Source organism: Pleurodeles waltl, chromosome 6 (assembly GCF_031143425.1).
Source record: "Pleurodeles waltl isolate 20211129_DDA chromosome 6, aPleWal1.hap1.20221129, whole genome shotgun sequence".
Taxonomy (NCBI): Eukaryota; Metazoa; Chordata; class Amphibia; order Caudata; family Salamandridae; genus Pleurodeles; species Pleurodeles waltl.
Genome location: NC_090445.1, coordinates 1,211,618,607 through 1,211,635,134, shown reverse-complemented (window position 1 = coordinate 1,211,635,134; position 16,528 = coordinate 1,211,618,607). Strand labels below are relative to the sequence as shown.

Here is a 16,528-nt window from a genome sequence, read left to right as displayed (position 1 = left end):
CTGAACCATCTAGATTGCCCAAGGAGTTGTTTCCTCACCTACAATGCAATGACCTGAAGGGAGTTAACAGAATGGGTAGTTGTCACCAGGCTGAGTCAGGAAAACGATAGGAGATACTGAGTCTAAGTCAACACCACCACCAACAACCTCTTTATAGCAGATGATGAAGGGACTTTAGATAGATGCAAAGGAAAGATAGCACACGGGGAAATGTTACACAAGGATATCTGTAACAAAATCATGAACTCCCTAAGCTATCTTATTTAGACTACAACTGTGAGGTCAAACATTCCAACCAATAATTTAGTTCGAATACATTAATCATCAAGGCGGTTTCAAGAAAACTTAAATTGTGACCATTGGTTTGGCCAGAATTTTCATGCCAAGTTGGACAACCAAATCATGAAAATCATCACAAACCAGTATTTTTCCCTTCTAAATATACATAAAGCAGCAAACACAAGATGAAAACACTTTGTTACTATTTTAGAGTTGTCCAGACTACTCTAAAATATTTTGAATGCAAAAAGAGACAGAATTGCACATGATAAAGCAAACAAAACAAAAAAAACTGCTGTGTAAGTGCTATCTCCTAGCCCTTACATAACCTGGATTTGTATGTATGTGTTTTGAATACACAGAATTGTCCAACATGTTTCTTGGAGAAAGTTGCCAATCCTCCTTGTAGGTCTTCAAAAAAGACAAACACCTAGTGGATGATCATAATCATGGTTAGAACATACTGCCAGATGCACTATCATGGCATTAACGGAAAAGTGGATGTCATTAGTGCTTCTGAAACATGAGAGGGGCAGCTTCAGTACAAGCTTCCCTCATCACAAAATAGGTACAACATTAGCTGTATAAGTGCCACTCACATAATAGAGATTGTGACTGCACATTTCCCTCTCTCACAGAACAAATATTACATGGACATCAGTTGACAAGCTTCCCATCACCACAGAAAAGATAACACTTTGGCACCCCTCACATAACAGGTACAGTTGTGCATCAACAATGTAGAGTCATGGAACAGGTACAGCATGGGCAAAAGTCCACGTTTTCCTTCTTTGTGGAATGGGCACAGCATAATAAAAGCAGTGGAAGTTTCCTCACTTCACACTAATGTAGAGAGAGTGACAGGCAGGGGCCCAATCAGAACCTTTCCCCGGGCCCTGCCTGAGCATCACACATATATTTCTAGGTCACTGTGCCATCCCAGGCCCAGTCTGAAGCACTTCAATATGTTTCTTGATTCGTATGTATGTGTTTTGAATGCTTCTAAATTATATTTCCACCCGCTCCACTACAAAAGGGCTCTGTATGTCTGGTAAAACATGCTTTTAAAGAAACTGTGAGAATTTGTTTTTCACATGTTCAGATGAAAGATGTGTTTACATTAATAATACATATTATCAGATCAACCCCTTCTTTCTCCAAAATGTTATGACTCTGACATCTAAACTGCCAGTCCAAGTGTCACTGCCCGGCAATGAACTGACTAAGAGGTTATTAGGGAAGACCTTTTTTCTGATATGACCAGTTAACCATTAACAACAGGACCTTTCAGGTAACATCTGCTGGAGCCAGTCCTGTCCCTTTAGTGTTGTTTTGATATCTTTATTACAGTTTTGGCACTGCATAAATACTCTATACAAAGACCTCAGTTTAGCCTGTCTGTACTGTGTCATAGCTAATAATAATTTAGTGACTTTAGGGTTCATGGTGACAAGTTAGAGTTGTTATTCCTTGAGGTGGACGACCACTCACCGTCCACCCCAAATATTAATCCACTTTCATACAGTGCTTCTTTGGTTTGACTTTCTCTGAAGGACATGCAGGAGGCCAGTCAGAGAAGTAAAGCCTGAAGTAACTGCTATTGCAATGTAAAACTTTAATTTAGACTTGTGAACTGCATTAAAATTTGCAATATTTTCGTCTGCTTCTTTGTCTGTATCTAACTGAGCTCCAGAGTACACAGCCTTGTTGCCTTCTTGTTAAGTCTATTACGCATTTCCAGACAGCACCCAGCAGCAAGGTGCCTTCTGTCTCCTTGCTCCCCTTGCAGAGCTGTTGAAAATGAATAAACACTAAGAAGAAGCCAGGAAACATCGAAGCAATGACTGCTGTCTGGAAAGCACAAGCAAGTGCTAGGGCAACTCCAATTAGATGTGCTGGAACAATTTTCGGACAAGGGGTACTGGCCATTAAAGTTATGAGGCATAATTGCCTCCTTTGTACTCTCCATGCTGCTGATATTGATTCTGCAATATTTGGACATTACTTTATGGAACCAGCTCATGTCTTTGAAATACAGAGTACTCATGGTTTCACCTTTTACTTTCCCAGCCAGAGTTTTGCTAGCTAAAATTATAAAATATTCTAGTCAGCGAAAGAAACAGTAAACACAGAATTAGAAATATTTTCTTCTTTTTGAGTTTTTTTACAGGGTTATTGATGGCAATACAGAAAAATACCCGGTATACCATAATCATATATTCTTGCTCTTCCCATGTTATTAATATGAAATAACTATAGTTTCTCATATATCTTATCTGAATATTAGGTCAGTTAATTTTTTTATCCAATTACATATTGTAGCCCAAGGTGTAATACAGTATGTGTGTTTTAATTGGTCTACAAATTAAATAAATGCTTTTTTAAATAAAATAATTTTACATTTCCTTTCAACGTCCTTCTACTTGCTTTCAACATTTCAATTGTATGTTACATTAAATGGCAATAAATATCATAATATTCTTATTTTACTTAGACTCTGTTTACACTACAAACAATAATGAAATATAACTAAATGTATGCGACTGATATTGACTTTGACAATGCTTGTTTTCATAGCACTTACGTGCCTGGATTTTTGGTGGGGGGGGTGAGTTATGGTTTGTACAGTGTACCATAACCTTGTACCCAGTCCCCAATGTGTATGGCAACATTTTATGTGTAGATAGCGCTGCGGACTCGCAACTAGGGAGGTATCTTATCTGCAGTTTCATAACTTCCTCCACCACATACACATGCATTAACATTTGTAGACTAATTACTAACAAATTGAAATGTAAAAAAAAACAAATCATGTTATTTACAGTGATCTTTAATAAGGACATTGTTGACATATTTACTTACCAGCAATACAAAGAAAACAAAGAACACATAGGTGACAAAATATATTGGTCCCAATATCCTGTTCGCATTGTCAATTGCGTCGTAGTCAAAATCCCCTAGAATTATTCTAAATTGTGTGAATCTAGGAGATATAAAGAGGAGAAGTGACGGTTATCTTTGGTTCTCAATTTATTAACAAGTTAAAAAGTACACATTTTTAATATATATAGATATGTATATATATATATATATATAAATAAACAAATACACACAGAAGCACACATATATACAAATATATCACTTCAAACTGCTTCAGAACGAAGGAGGCGCTGACACTCAAAGCTGGTTTCAACAAACTCTCATTTATTAGACTGTGGCCATATGATGCGTTTCGGCCGCACAAGGCGGCCTTGTTCACAAAGTATGGTAATGCAGTTTTCTTCCACTTCATTAAACACACTTGATCCATTACGAATCATAGACAGGAGTCTTCGAGTGTATATTACATCATGCTACATGTTGAAAACAAAACTTTAAATTGCACATTTCAGCATTAATTATAATAACAACCAAAAGGCACCACTTGAAAATATACACATTATCTCACAATTAATCACCTTCAAAATTACACTGTTGAAACATTACATCAATATTATTTGACCTGATGTCACAACAGCTGAAGTTGCCCATCATGTTTTCCCTTCTAAATGCCAAGACAGAACTGAAATATATCAACATTTCATAATCAGTCTGTGGATAATATATTCTGTCACTTAAACACACAATTCATATTTTTTCTCACCATAGGCTGTCATGATTATTCCTTTCAAAGTACAAGTTTATATTAAAAAACGCTTACCAGATCATTTAAACGCCTTCAAGCTGTGTGAAAATTATTCTTTCTCTCCCCCAAGTAGGGTACCACAACCAGCCTTGATCATTTCCCATATTTGCTTAAAAAGATCAACCTCCTTCAAAGCAGAAGACAAAATGACGCATAATGGAAAATTAAAAAAATAGTATAGCTCGTTTGGTGTTTCCTACACTGATACAAAAGAAAAGGTTTTAGAGGAATATGTGTGGATCTTCTTCCATATTCAAACCCAGAGGGCTTCTACTTTCCATTTCTAGGATATACTGTGACTCTAGCTGCCTTTGCTTTTTCTCCCTATTACCTCCTCTCTGGTTTTTAGACATATTATTAAACACCAAATACTCGAGAGATTTCACTTCCCCCTTGTGTACTGAGTTGAAGTTGCGCAGTACTCGATAGGTTCTATCACAATTCTGTATCAGACATATGTGCTGTAAAATACGCTTATGAACTTGGTGTTCAGTGCTGCCTATTTATGACAAGGGATAGGGGCACATCAGCACTTAAACTGTGTACTCAGTTTTGTAATTAAAATCTCCCCTGATCTTACAGATTTTTTTTCTAAACAGGTGTTGTATACTCTGATTTATTGACACCATAAGGGCAGGCTTTACATATGGTACACCTCCCAAACCCTTTACTCCTGGTGAACCAATTGCTATTATCAGATACTGCTGAGGTCGCTTTCATCAGATCATCTCTCATTGACTTCACCTGTCTGTAGATAAACTGCAATTTGCTTGGTACTTTTTTCCGAACAACAGTCTTGCTTCTTACTAGATGCCAGTCTCTCATCATTATGCATTTAACTTTGTCTGAATCAAAGTTAAATCTGGTAATGAATCTCCTTTCATTGTTAGCCATGCCCTTCTGACCTTTCTTCTTGCTGCCAAAGATTAATTCTTCACTTTGACATTGATGTGCTCTCTTTTTTGCTGCTACAACTTTTGATTCAGATTAGCCTCTCTGTCTAAATCTGTTATCCAAATCTATCTGAGCTCTCAAGGTTTCCTCCAACTCACTACAGTTCCTTTTTATGCTTTTGTACACAAAGATTCCCACCATATGGAATACTTCTTTATAAACATTCAGGTTGAAACTTGTGGCATGAAGGACAGTGTTGCTAGCTGTTGGTTTACAATATATTTTCCTGTGTCATCTGTCATTCTTTATGTACGCCGTTAAATCAAGAAAATTGACCTAAATTTTGGTTATGGTGCAGGTGAATCTTATATGCAAAGTATTTTTATTCAGCTTTTCAACAAAAGGCATTGCACTCTCTATTGTGCCCGTCCAGATTACAAACAAACCGTCTATAAAACGTAGCCCAGTACCACAGTATCTGTCCCATCTTGTTCATGTTCAGGACATAGCAACTGCTTCTCCCACCAGCCTGTATGCAAATTCTCATAGCTGGGGGCAAAGCAGGAGTCCATTCCTGCCCTGTGATCTTTTGAAAGATCTCTTTGTTAAATACGACAAAATTATTAGTGAGGACCATCTACCCACCTCCAGCAGCAATTGTACGTTCTTGAACAAAGACAATGGGCGTGCTCCTAGGAAATATTTAACTGCCCTGAGACCATCATTGTGATGAATGCTAGTATATAGCGAAGTAACATCTACAGTTACTAGGACATAATCTGGGTTGCATGCAAAATCATATGTTTTCTTAAAAAAGTCACTGGTGTGCTTCACATAAGATGGTAGGGCTTTTCAATAATCCTGCAAGAAATAGTCAACATACTGTGACGTATTTTCAAATATTCTATAAATCACAGAAGTTATAGGAAAGTCTGGTGTTTGTGTTTCATTTTTATGAATTTTGTGAATTAAATAAAATATTGATTTTCTCGTAAAATCCTTTCCCAGAAAACAAAAATCATTTGGACTTTGCAGACCTTGATCTCTCCATTCACCTAATGCCTTGTTGTATTCCACTCTGGTTTCCTGCATCTTTTGGTTGGAGCTCCTTTTATAGCACGTAGTAAAGGCCAGAGTATAGGGTTTCCTCCTTTATCGGCACTCCTCACAACTATATCCTGTATATTTTGGATCTTTTTCATTAAATCATTATATCTGCACTATTGTAAACCATATTGAGATTTTTTTGTGCCCAGTACTATAATACCGTTTCTTTCTTTCCTGGATCACCTTCTCAAAGTAGATGTCAATATTGTCTCTCGGTAGAGTGGGGTAAAAACTGACTTCGATTTGAAGTAAGTGGGAGCATCACCATATAAATTCCCAGTAAATATTTGCAAAATTGAACAACTCTAATTTTCTAACTTTAAGTTCCGTTATCAGCCCCAGGTCTGAAACTGAAAGAATTTTTGTAATTTCCAATTCCATATGTTGTGTTTGACTTCATGGTCTTTCAGGCTTCATTCTGTCGAACTTCAAAAGTTTTAGAGTTCTAATAAACTTATAAATGTCCACTCTGGTTTAGGTATAGTTCATTGATTTCTCGGGCAACGTGACAGACCCAGTGGCAATATTTGTTCTTATGCTTTTCTCAAGTACAGATGACTTAAATTTGTTCTTGCTTATTGATTTATGGTTTCTTGTGATTCCACTTGCGCATGGGTAATGCTGCTGATATGTTTTTTGCGCCACCTTCTTCTTCGTCTGGACCTCCTCCTTTTGGTTCTCTTTGCTGTTCCCATCTCTGTCTCAAATTCCACTTCCTGTCAATTTGTAAAAAATTAAGCTCATTAATTAACGATGGGACTTCGCCACTTATTTGGCCCCCTTCTGATAAGCTCTCCTCTAAATCAGTGTCGATCTCAGAACGTTCTGGACTACTATTTAAAGTGTAATTGCCTACTATTGTCCAACAGCCTCTGCCATCTAATGCTATTGAATCTTTTGGCAAATGTAAGGATCTGCCCACCGTCGTAGTTTCGCTCATCTCTTAACGTAATCAGTTTTCAATTCATAATCCTTTCCTCTGGTTTAATTACTTTCTCTTTTAACTTTTCCATGTGTTCCTTTATCAGTTCTGGGTCTTGCTCCTTTTGACGATCTTTGGTTAATTGTTCAATTTCTTTTAAGATGCCTTCTCATTCTATTTCAGCATATTTAATCAGTCTCTGCATAAGTCTAACTGACGTTTGTGTGTTGCTGCTAGCCCATTCTTTAAGCATATCAGGATGCGTATTTACATAACTCGGAGCCACCGGAATCCCTAAATCTCTTGGTATGAGTCCCACTTTAAGATTTTTTTTCAGGTACTTGCTTTCCCACCACTTTGACAGTTCAGTGTGCTATAATTTTCTCATATCTCAGTAGTTTACATTTCACGTCTCCAGTGTATATTCTCTTATGCAGTTCTCATGCTGCGGGAGCTGTATAACTGATAATCTCATCAAACAGTTTATCCGCTATTTCCTCCCTTCTCTTTAAGATTTCCGTGGCAATTCTCAAAGACGGGATTATTGTAGTGATCCCGACATAGCACAGACCTCCCTCCCACTCACACGTGTACACAATCCTACCCAGAGGAGTATAATAAATCATTGAGTGTCCTCTGACACTCCGATGTTAAAAACTCTACTCCAGGTTTTTAGGGTAGAGCCTGCGCATGCGTATCGCTAGCTAGACGCTTTAGGAATTGGAAAAGGGTTCGGAGCCCCGTTCACGTCACATCAGTGTCTTTCATTGGTTTGTGGGCTTGCCTGTTAGAATCTGCTTGCTTTCATTAGTGGAAGGCATATATATATATATATTTGTTTTTTAATGTAATTGCTTTGCATCTCAAAACTTTCATTTATAACTACAAGATTCCATGTTGGTGAGGAAGTAGTCAGCTATGCACCACAGTAACAACACAAAGTTTGGTGCATTTCATTTTCCTAAGACCTATTTATTAAAGGCCAAGGCAAATGGTAGATGCCCCTGCTTAATAGGTAGGGATTTTGGGCTTTCGTGCCAGCCACCATATAATTCCCATCCCCTAACAAGCACTGGCAAAGCAAATAGGTCTTGCTTACGAAAGCAGAACAAAGGCTATTTTTTTATTTTGTATTGAAAGTATGTGCAACAAAAATAAATGGTGGTCATAAGCTGACCATAAAAGTATTCAATTAAATATATACACATATCATTTTATTACCAGAGTATGGGCGCTTCCTAGCAGGCAGGTATACTTAGGACTGGTATAGTAATCCTTTTTAGTTTGAATGCACGTCACAGGAAATTATAAATCTTACTGTTGCAAATAAAAAGTTACCATCTAATTACTGTAATCTGAAGACTTGTTTAACCTTGGGGTTGGCATAACTCATAATATTGTATAGCATGATTATCCGAAATGCATTTTGCACTCAGAAAATTACCCGAAGAGGTTTTTCGGGTTAAAATTCCACACCAAAATGAAATTTCAAGTTAATTTCTAGCTGCTTGCATTTAAAACATAGCTGCTCTTAATCATAATTGTTATTTTGTGCTCAACAATTGCCCAAACCTTCTGCTTGGATAACAGATCGACCTGAAATGTTTGTTAACTGCCCAACTTAAAGGAACTTTAACTACGATTCAAAAAGCTGACCTTCACTTTCATATTTGTAGTTTTGCACTAAAAAAATTATCTCTTGCATTCAAAATTTACCCAAACTATACATCTAGTGTTAAAGTTTCCCCCAAAAAATATGCAATGTGGCACAATGACATATTCTTGGTCATTTCACTTAAATTTCTTTAAGTAAAATTACCAAAATTATGCCAATTACTTTGGAGCAATTAACTCACTCTCGCTCAGGCCTAGATTAAGTAGAAAAGAATGATTAAAAAATATTTAAAAAAGTAAAGAATGATTAGAAACACAAAAATAGTAAAGTAAAAGGTTGGCCCACTAGACATGGCACTGAAATGCTCTTTTTAGATGGGTGTGCACATTTGATCAGACAAAACGCCATCACTAACAGTGCAAGGAAGCCAATAGATGATCATTACCCTATGCTGTATGCTGTGGTGAGCGGAATCAACAAGGAAACAACTCAGCCATACTCAGGATCCATACATCTAAGTGTATATGTATGTATTTCTTAATTATGATTTTTCTGATGTGAAACGTGTGCCGCAGTTATAACCATTTCCAGTCCAGACCTAAAAAAGATGTGCAACGTGTAAATTAGACATAGAGAGACTTAAAAGTGACTACAAATCTATATAATAATCAACTGAAAATCATGAAAAATGTTATTTATTGCTTCAAGGTGTTTATTTTTGGAACTTTTACTCAGGTTTTTCTTTCAGTCCCATTAATTAATGTTATATTCCGAGTTTACTTTCCAGTGTTGTAAGCAATAAGGCCCAGATTTAAGAAAAGTGGCGCCCCCCCTAACGTCACCACGTGTGTGCTGTATTTAATCTACGGTGCACCATGGCGGTATTAGGCACAATTGCATCAACATTTTTTATGCTATTGTGGTGTTTTGCTCCACTAGCGTCAAAAACTCTGACGCTAGTGGAGCAAAGTGCAAGGAGGCCCATTGATTCCAATAGGTGCGTCCTTTTAATGCCTGCTTTCCAGCATTAAGAATTACACCAAAAATGGCACAATGAAATCTTGTAGATTTCATTGCACCATTTTTGCAGGCCTCCTTGCACCGGAACGCCCCCTTTGCATACATTATGCATGGCGCATGCAAAATGTGGCGCAAAGGGTCGCAAAGTGGCGCAATGCATGCATTGCACCACTTAATAGATATGGTGCAGCGTTTTTGGCAATCTGAGGCTACATTAACGTCAGAAAAATTACGCTAATGTGGAGTTAGATGGCGCAAGGCCATCCTTAAATTTGGGCCTAAATCTCTCCATCTGTGCAAAATAACACTTGGAATAAGCGATAATAACCTAGGTGGATACACACAGAACACATTAGGCTCTAATACACAAGAGGCAGCAACACAGAAAGCAGTGTGAAGACGTGGTCTGGTGCTTTTGAACAAAATGCTTTATCTCTCTCTCATAGCTTCAAATTGTGTATATGTAATTGGGCCATTTAAAGTTCACCAGCTTGCTAAGAAGTGGCGTCAAGCAGCTACAGACCGCACACAACCTAAAACTGTTTAACACGCTAGCAGCATAGATACTGGTTAAAGTCATCTGAGCAAAACAAAATTTTATTCGGAACTTTTCTAAACTTTTACAAATTTGAGTGATGTACTTGCATTACAACTCAATGTTCAGGGTCCCATTTACGTGTTACCACCTCATGACAACCTAGTTTCTTTAATCAGATCACACTCTGCATTACCTCTATGTACTGCATATCATGTTCAGCGGCTCCTGCGCAGTAAAGAGCTCCGCTGAGTCATAGAGTTAGGTTAATATACATTATTAAATACATAAAAACAAATTACCCAAATTCCAGGACAGAAAGTTGTATAAAAATATAATCGGTGCTGTCCTGGCAACACAATCCAGTCCCGGTATAAACAGCCCCATATTGCAAAAAGCGCAACTAGAATGGGGCCATGCATGGTTGAGATCTGGCAAACCATCCTGCTCTGAAAGCAGCCCACAATCCTGCAGTGTGCTGAGAAAATGCCAGAGTTGCTGAATGGCCATATCAGCCCTAGAGATGCTCTTTTCACTTCCTCCTATAAAACAAAATAGCAAGGCATGCAGAGGAGACATAGCAAATCATAATGGATATTTATTCCAAAATAGAAGAATCATTCACAGTTCTGTCCAGCTTCAAACGTTTACAGCGCCTTCGAACATGGACCAGGGTTCCAATTTGTTTTATAAATAACAGCTCCAAAGACATAATTTACTCAGTCAAAAAATCAAAGTATTGAAACTATATTTACATGGTGTCGCAACACACACAAAAATAGGAATGCGAAATTTCCTAGCTATGGTGAAGGAAAGTTTCAATTCTATTAAGGACACGGAGGTGAGGATTATGCATGCATATCTTTCTTCACTTTTTATTTAAACAGCAAGTTCAAAGTTAAACACAAGAAACAAAAAACGGCAATGAGCTCCACGAGACTGCCACCATGGAAACCGTCATCCAATGAGGGTCCATTGTTGCCGGCAGTATATATATCCACGAGCCTGTCAATCTTCCACGACTTCGCTGCGAAAGGAATTGCAGATGTCTCAAGAGGCCGCTGTCTCTGGTCCTATGGGTAGATATGAGAGATTAAGTAGACTGATCTATGCTGATAATAATAAGCAACCAAAAACCTGTATGTCCATAAGATCCTAGGCATTGCAGAAAGAAAACGATTCATGAGTTAATGCAGACAATCCACCAATTAAACTCGTTAAGAACGCATACCATTAAATATATATAAGTGCGTAATAGAATATATATATAAATATATACTACTTCAGAACGAGGAGGCGTGATGTTCGGGTGGGAAAACACGTGTCCCGTGAAGGGTGGGATAATCCTTGCCTCCGTGTCCTTAATAGAATTGAAACTTTCCTTCACGATAGCTAGGAAATTTCGCATTCTATGGCAGGACCGGAGGCGAGGATTATGCAAGTTCAAAGCTTACTTACCACTAGAGAGGCTGCCTCATGTATTGGTTTGAAATAAAACTTTTTAAAAGTAGATTCTGAAGATCAATCCACAGCACTCATAATGTCTTCGAGTCGACCTCCAACTTGGATGGCTTTTGAGGCCATGGCACCCCGAGTGGAGTGTGCGCCGAACACTTGTACATTGACACCAGCCTCCGCTAAAATCCACTTAACCCATCTGGCGATGGAGGGGGATGAGACTGCCCTAAAAGGTTTCTTTAATGAAATTAGAAGTTGATTCTCCCTCGGAGGTCTGAGTCCCATGGTTACGCTCTCATAGGTTTTGAGGCAGCGTACCACACATAACTTAGGAGCGCTAGGGAAAGCGGGGTAAGATACAGACCTTGTATTATTTTTTGTTCTCCTAGAGATCGTAAAAGTTACTCCTTCTGGGGAAAAAATTCGAGCAGATATATCCAACCCCCTTATATCCGATACCCGTTTACATGAAATAAGACATAAAAGAATGGCTAGTTTTGCTGACAACTCCTTCCTCGACAGGAATTGATTATCATGCCACGAGGATAATAAGTTAAGAACTAGGTTGACATCCCATAGTTCCGAATATCTAGGTTGTGGAGGCCTGGAAAGTCGAATACCTTTAAGGAGCTTACATACCCAAGGATGTTCCCCGATCGGTTGATCGTCAAGAGGAGGATGACCTGCTGAGATAGCTGATCTAAAAGAGTTTATCGTACGGTAAGCCAACCCCGACTCCGCCAGTTCGGCAAGGAAATTTATGATGTCGGTAACGCAGGCCCCCATGGGATTGAAATGTTTGTCCATACACCAGCGAGACCACCTACTCCAAGCGGAGTTGTATCGTTTACGTGTTCCAGGTGCCCAAGCCTGTGAAATGAATTTCCTAGCTTCTTGTGAAAGTCGGCAATCTTCCCAGCGATACCTGAAATCTTCCATGCCACCAAATATAAATGGCCTTGGAGAACTAGGGGATGATACTCCTGATGGATCTCGTAGGAGTGATGGAAAGACCGGAAGGCGAATTGGAGCTTCGCAAGAGAGCTTCAGAAGAGCTGGAAACCACGCCTGGGATCTCCAAAGCGGGGTTATTAGAACCACTGTCGCTCTCTGGCGACGAACCTGAGCCGAAACTCTCGGTATAAGGAGGAATGGGGGAAAAGCGTATCCCAGATGCGGCTCCCAGTTTTGGAGAAAAGCATCCACTGCTGCGGCTCCCGGATCCGGGCGCCAGCTGAAGTACAGAGGCAAGTGGGCGTTCCATCTGGAAGCGAACAGGTCCACTGAGCAGGGACCCCATCGATTCATTATTGATTGAAAAATCATGTGATCTAATTGCCAATCGCTGGAGTCCGTTAAGTAACGGGAACTCCAGTCTGCCACGGCGTTCTGATCCCCCAGGAGATACTCTGCTGTGACAGATATCTGATGTTGCAGACAAAAATGCCAAAAATCCTTCGCTAGATTCGCTAGAGCCTTCGAACGTGTCCCCCCCAGGCGGTTGATGTATTGAACCGCTGAGACATTGTCCATGCGTAGGAGAACCACACAGGAAATTCTGTCCCGTGTTAGGGACTTGATCGCAAAAGAGCCTGCAAGGAGTTCCAGACAATTGATGTGCATTTCGAGCTCTCGAGGTGTCCAGCGTCCCACGAACGAGATGTTCCCGCAACGCGCTCCCCAACCGTGGCGACTGGCATCCGACTCTATCACCAGATCTGGGGAGGCTCCGAAGATGGCCCTGCCATTCCATGCCTCCATGTGGTCCAGCCACCAATGTAACTCCGTCTTTGCCTCCAAAGAGAGGGAGATTAACTAGGAGTATGTGACCCCGCGTCGAAGATGATAGGCCTTGAGGCGTTGGAGGGCCCTGTAGTGGAGGGGGCCTGGAAAGATGGCCTGAATCGATGATGAAAGCAGACCCACTATCCTGGCCAACTGGCGCAACAAAATCCTATTGCGTCTTAGGACCTTCTTTATTTCCTTCCTGATTTTGGAAATCTTCGGGATGGGGAGACTGAGAGATGCTGACCGGGAGTCTATAAGGAAACCCAGAAAAATCATGGTTTGGGAAGGGAGGAGATCTGACTTCTGTTGGTTGATCACAAACCCTAGATTCTGCAGAAGCACAATAGTTGTGTTCATATTGTAGATAAGCTGAGACCTGGCTTGATCCATAAGAAGGATGTCGTCCAGATAAATGATAAGACGAATTCCCTGCGACCGGAGAACCTCCACTACCGGTTTGAGGAGTTTGGTAAAGCACCATGGTGCTGATGACAGACCGAATGGGAGAGAGGTGAACTCGAACACCTGATCCCTCCACTGAAACTGTAGGAACCTGCGGTGAGGCGGATAAATCGGGACTGTGAGGTAAGCATCTTTGAGGTCCAGGTGAACCATCCAGTCCCCTTTCAAGAGGAGATCTCGGAGTAAATGAATGCCCTCCATTTTGAAATGCCTGTATGTTACCCATTCGTTGAAGGACCGGAGATTGATGACTGGGCGAAAACCCTTGTCCTTTTTCTCCACAAGGAAGATGCTGCTTAAGAAACCCCTGGGGTGTAAGGACGTGACACAAATGGCCTCTTTCTGGAGGAGATCCTGAACCTCCGTATCTATGAGATTGGATTCTGCCCTTGAAAAGACTAGAGGAATGGGTAGAGAGTCCTGGACTGGGGTCCCCCAAAACTCTATTTGGAAACCGGAGACTGTTTGAAGTACCCAGGCATCTGAGGTGATACGTTCCCAAGCGGTTCTGAATAAACGTAACCTCCCTCCAAACCTTTGAGGGGAAAAAGGGATAAGCCTCACCGGAGGGTCCTCCTGGGGCATTACTTGCTCCCCGGGCGAGTCTATGCGCTCTGCCTCTTCCTCTGCCTCTGTTGGGGTAGAAGGTTCCCTGGCGACCATCACGCCAACCATTGTTTCTGTATGCAGCAGGGCCTTGTTGGAAATGGCGGCCGAAAGAGCGACCCCTACCTCGTCCGGCCCCTCCAAAAACCTTATTTGGAAAAATCTTTTTTATAGACGTTTGTGCTTTGTCAAGTGCCGAAAAGGTGGCCACATATTTTCCCAGTTCCTTCACAAAAGGATCGCCAAATAAGTTGCCTTGGGCAATAGCCCCTGCCTCCGAATTAGAAAGTTCCCCCAACTTAGGGTCAATTTTGATAAGTAAAGATCTGCGCCTTTCAGCAGAGAGGGCACAGTTGGCGTTGCCCAGGAGACATACTGCTCTCTGGGCCCACCCCGCCACAACGTCAGTTGGGAGGGGTGAGTTTGACTGTTTGGCACGTTCTGCCAGTTGAATTATTTGAGTGAGGGGCCCTAACACATCCAGGAGTTTGTCCTGGCACGTCCTCCAGGACCTATCTATACCCTTCTTAAGGTCCTTCATGTACTTGGAAAAAAAGGTACACAACTTTGGGTCGATACCCGGCGTGGCAGCTACCTTGTCCATTAGCATTGGACGAGGGCAATCCGCTTTCAATCGGGAGCGCACCTCCTTATCAAGAGGTTGTCTAATTTTTGCTGCCACGTACTCAGCCACCTTGTGGTCTGGTATCCATTCTGACGAACGAGGATGATAAATTCCTTCTGGTTTAAACATGTCTGAACCAGAGTCCTCAGAATCCAAGGTTTCCTACAAAGAAGCTCCCGGGCGCCAAGGGCGGCCAGCCTCCTCGTCCTCCACTGAGGAGGAGTCCCCATATGAGTCACCAGTGATGCCTCTCTGCGACCCAACATCAAGGTCCGATTTGTGGTGAAGCTTTTCACCCATTACGCCGGGTATATAGCCCTCCCGGGAGGGTATACGCTTGTGCGCGCACTCTTACTGAAGGCGCCAGATAAAAGCACAACATCTTCAAGGTGCCCCGCGTCGCGCTTGCTCGTTTTCTTGGGAATTGAAGAGGATATACCTTCCATCCCCGTCGCGCCAAACATGCCAGTCCCTTTGGAAACTTGTTCCGTGAGTTGCGCTACACTATCTCTAAGGGGAGCGAGGGCTTGAGAGATGGCTTGAGAAAACAATATATCCATTCCTGGGGGAAGGGAACGGTGAGAAGGGCCTTCACCTGGGGACACGTTGGCGATAGAATCATTGTCCTGAGTGGACTGCATCCTGTGACTCATATGAAAATGACAGAAAAAACACCCAGAAAAAAGTTAAAAGGGTAAAAAAAAAACCCTTATCCAGTCCTGTCAGGAGCCAAAGGCTTTTAAAGAATATGTAATTGAGTGTTCTTCCCAAAGGGGTAACAACCACCGTAAAAAACGGGGTCCGCTGGATGGGGAAAAAAACCTAGGGTTTAAATGACCCAAACTGTTACAAAGAAACGCGTGTTGAGCGTTGAGAAAACCCGAGCGCTGAACACGCGAGTAAAAAATGTTAGTAATTTGAAGTGCGCGCCCTGTAGAGGGCCCGACGCGTCTCCTGAGAGGAAAAACAGCGCTCGGGCAGGAGCCTGCTGCACTGAGGAGACGCGCCGCAATTACACCGTGTACATGAGAAACTTCAATGGAAGAACGTGCGCAAGCGCGTAATTTCAACAACGCTCAGAGGCAGAAAGGCACTTATCTGTGTTCCTGAGCAGTGAAGAAAGAGGAAGATTGACAGGCTCGTGGATATATATACTGCCGGCAACACTGGACCCTCATTGGATGACGGTTTCCATGGTGGCAGTCTCGTGGAGCTCATTTCCGTTTTTTGTTTCTTGTGTTTAACTTTGAACTTGCGGTTTAAATAAAAAGTGAAGAAAGATATGCATGCATAATCCTCGCCTCCGGTCCTGCCATAGATTTGTCGTTCTGGCAACAGTTTTTTATGGTCCAAGACAATTTTCTTTGAATTCACACAATTTCCCTTCAGAGAAAAATCGCACTGGTAAAAAGGACCTAAGTGACACAAGGGAGCATATAGGCTACAGTTTGTAATACATATTCAGCACTTTGTAAGAGACATGTGGCCATGAAATTAATCACAAGATCATTTCGTTGACAACCCAAGCTGCT

At 41.2% G+C, this 16,528-nt stretch overlaps 1 protein-coding gene across 3 annotated transcripts in view; it reads right to left on the bottom strand.

Annotated features, from left to right (window-relative positions):
• LOC138300760 (polycystin-2-like protein 1) overlaps positions 1-16,528 on the bottom strand; it is a 2,286,574-nt gene that overhangs the window by 953,745 nt on the left and 1,316,301 nt on the right. For all 3 annotated transcript variants that reach the window (XM_069240515.1, XM_069240516.1, XM_069240517.1), the window contains one exon: positions 3,142-3,262. In XM_069240515.1, coding sequence (XP_069096616.1) covers positions 3,142-3,262 — 121 coding nt within the window. The remainder of the gene's footprint in view (positions 1-3,141; positions 3,263-16,528) is intronic.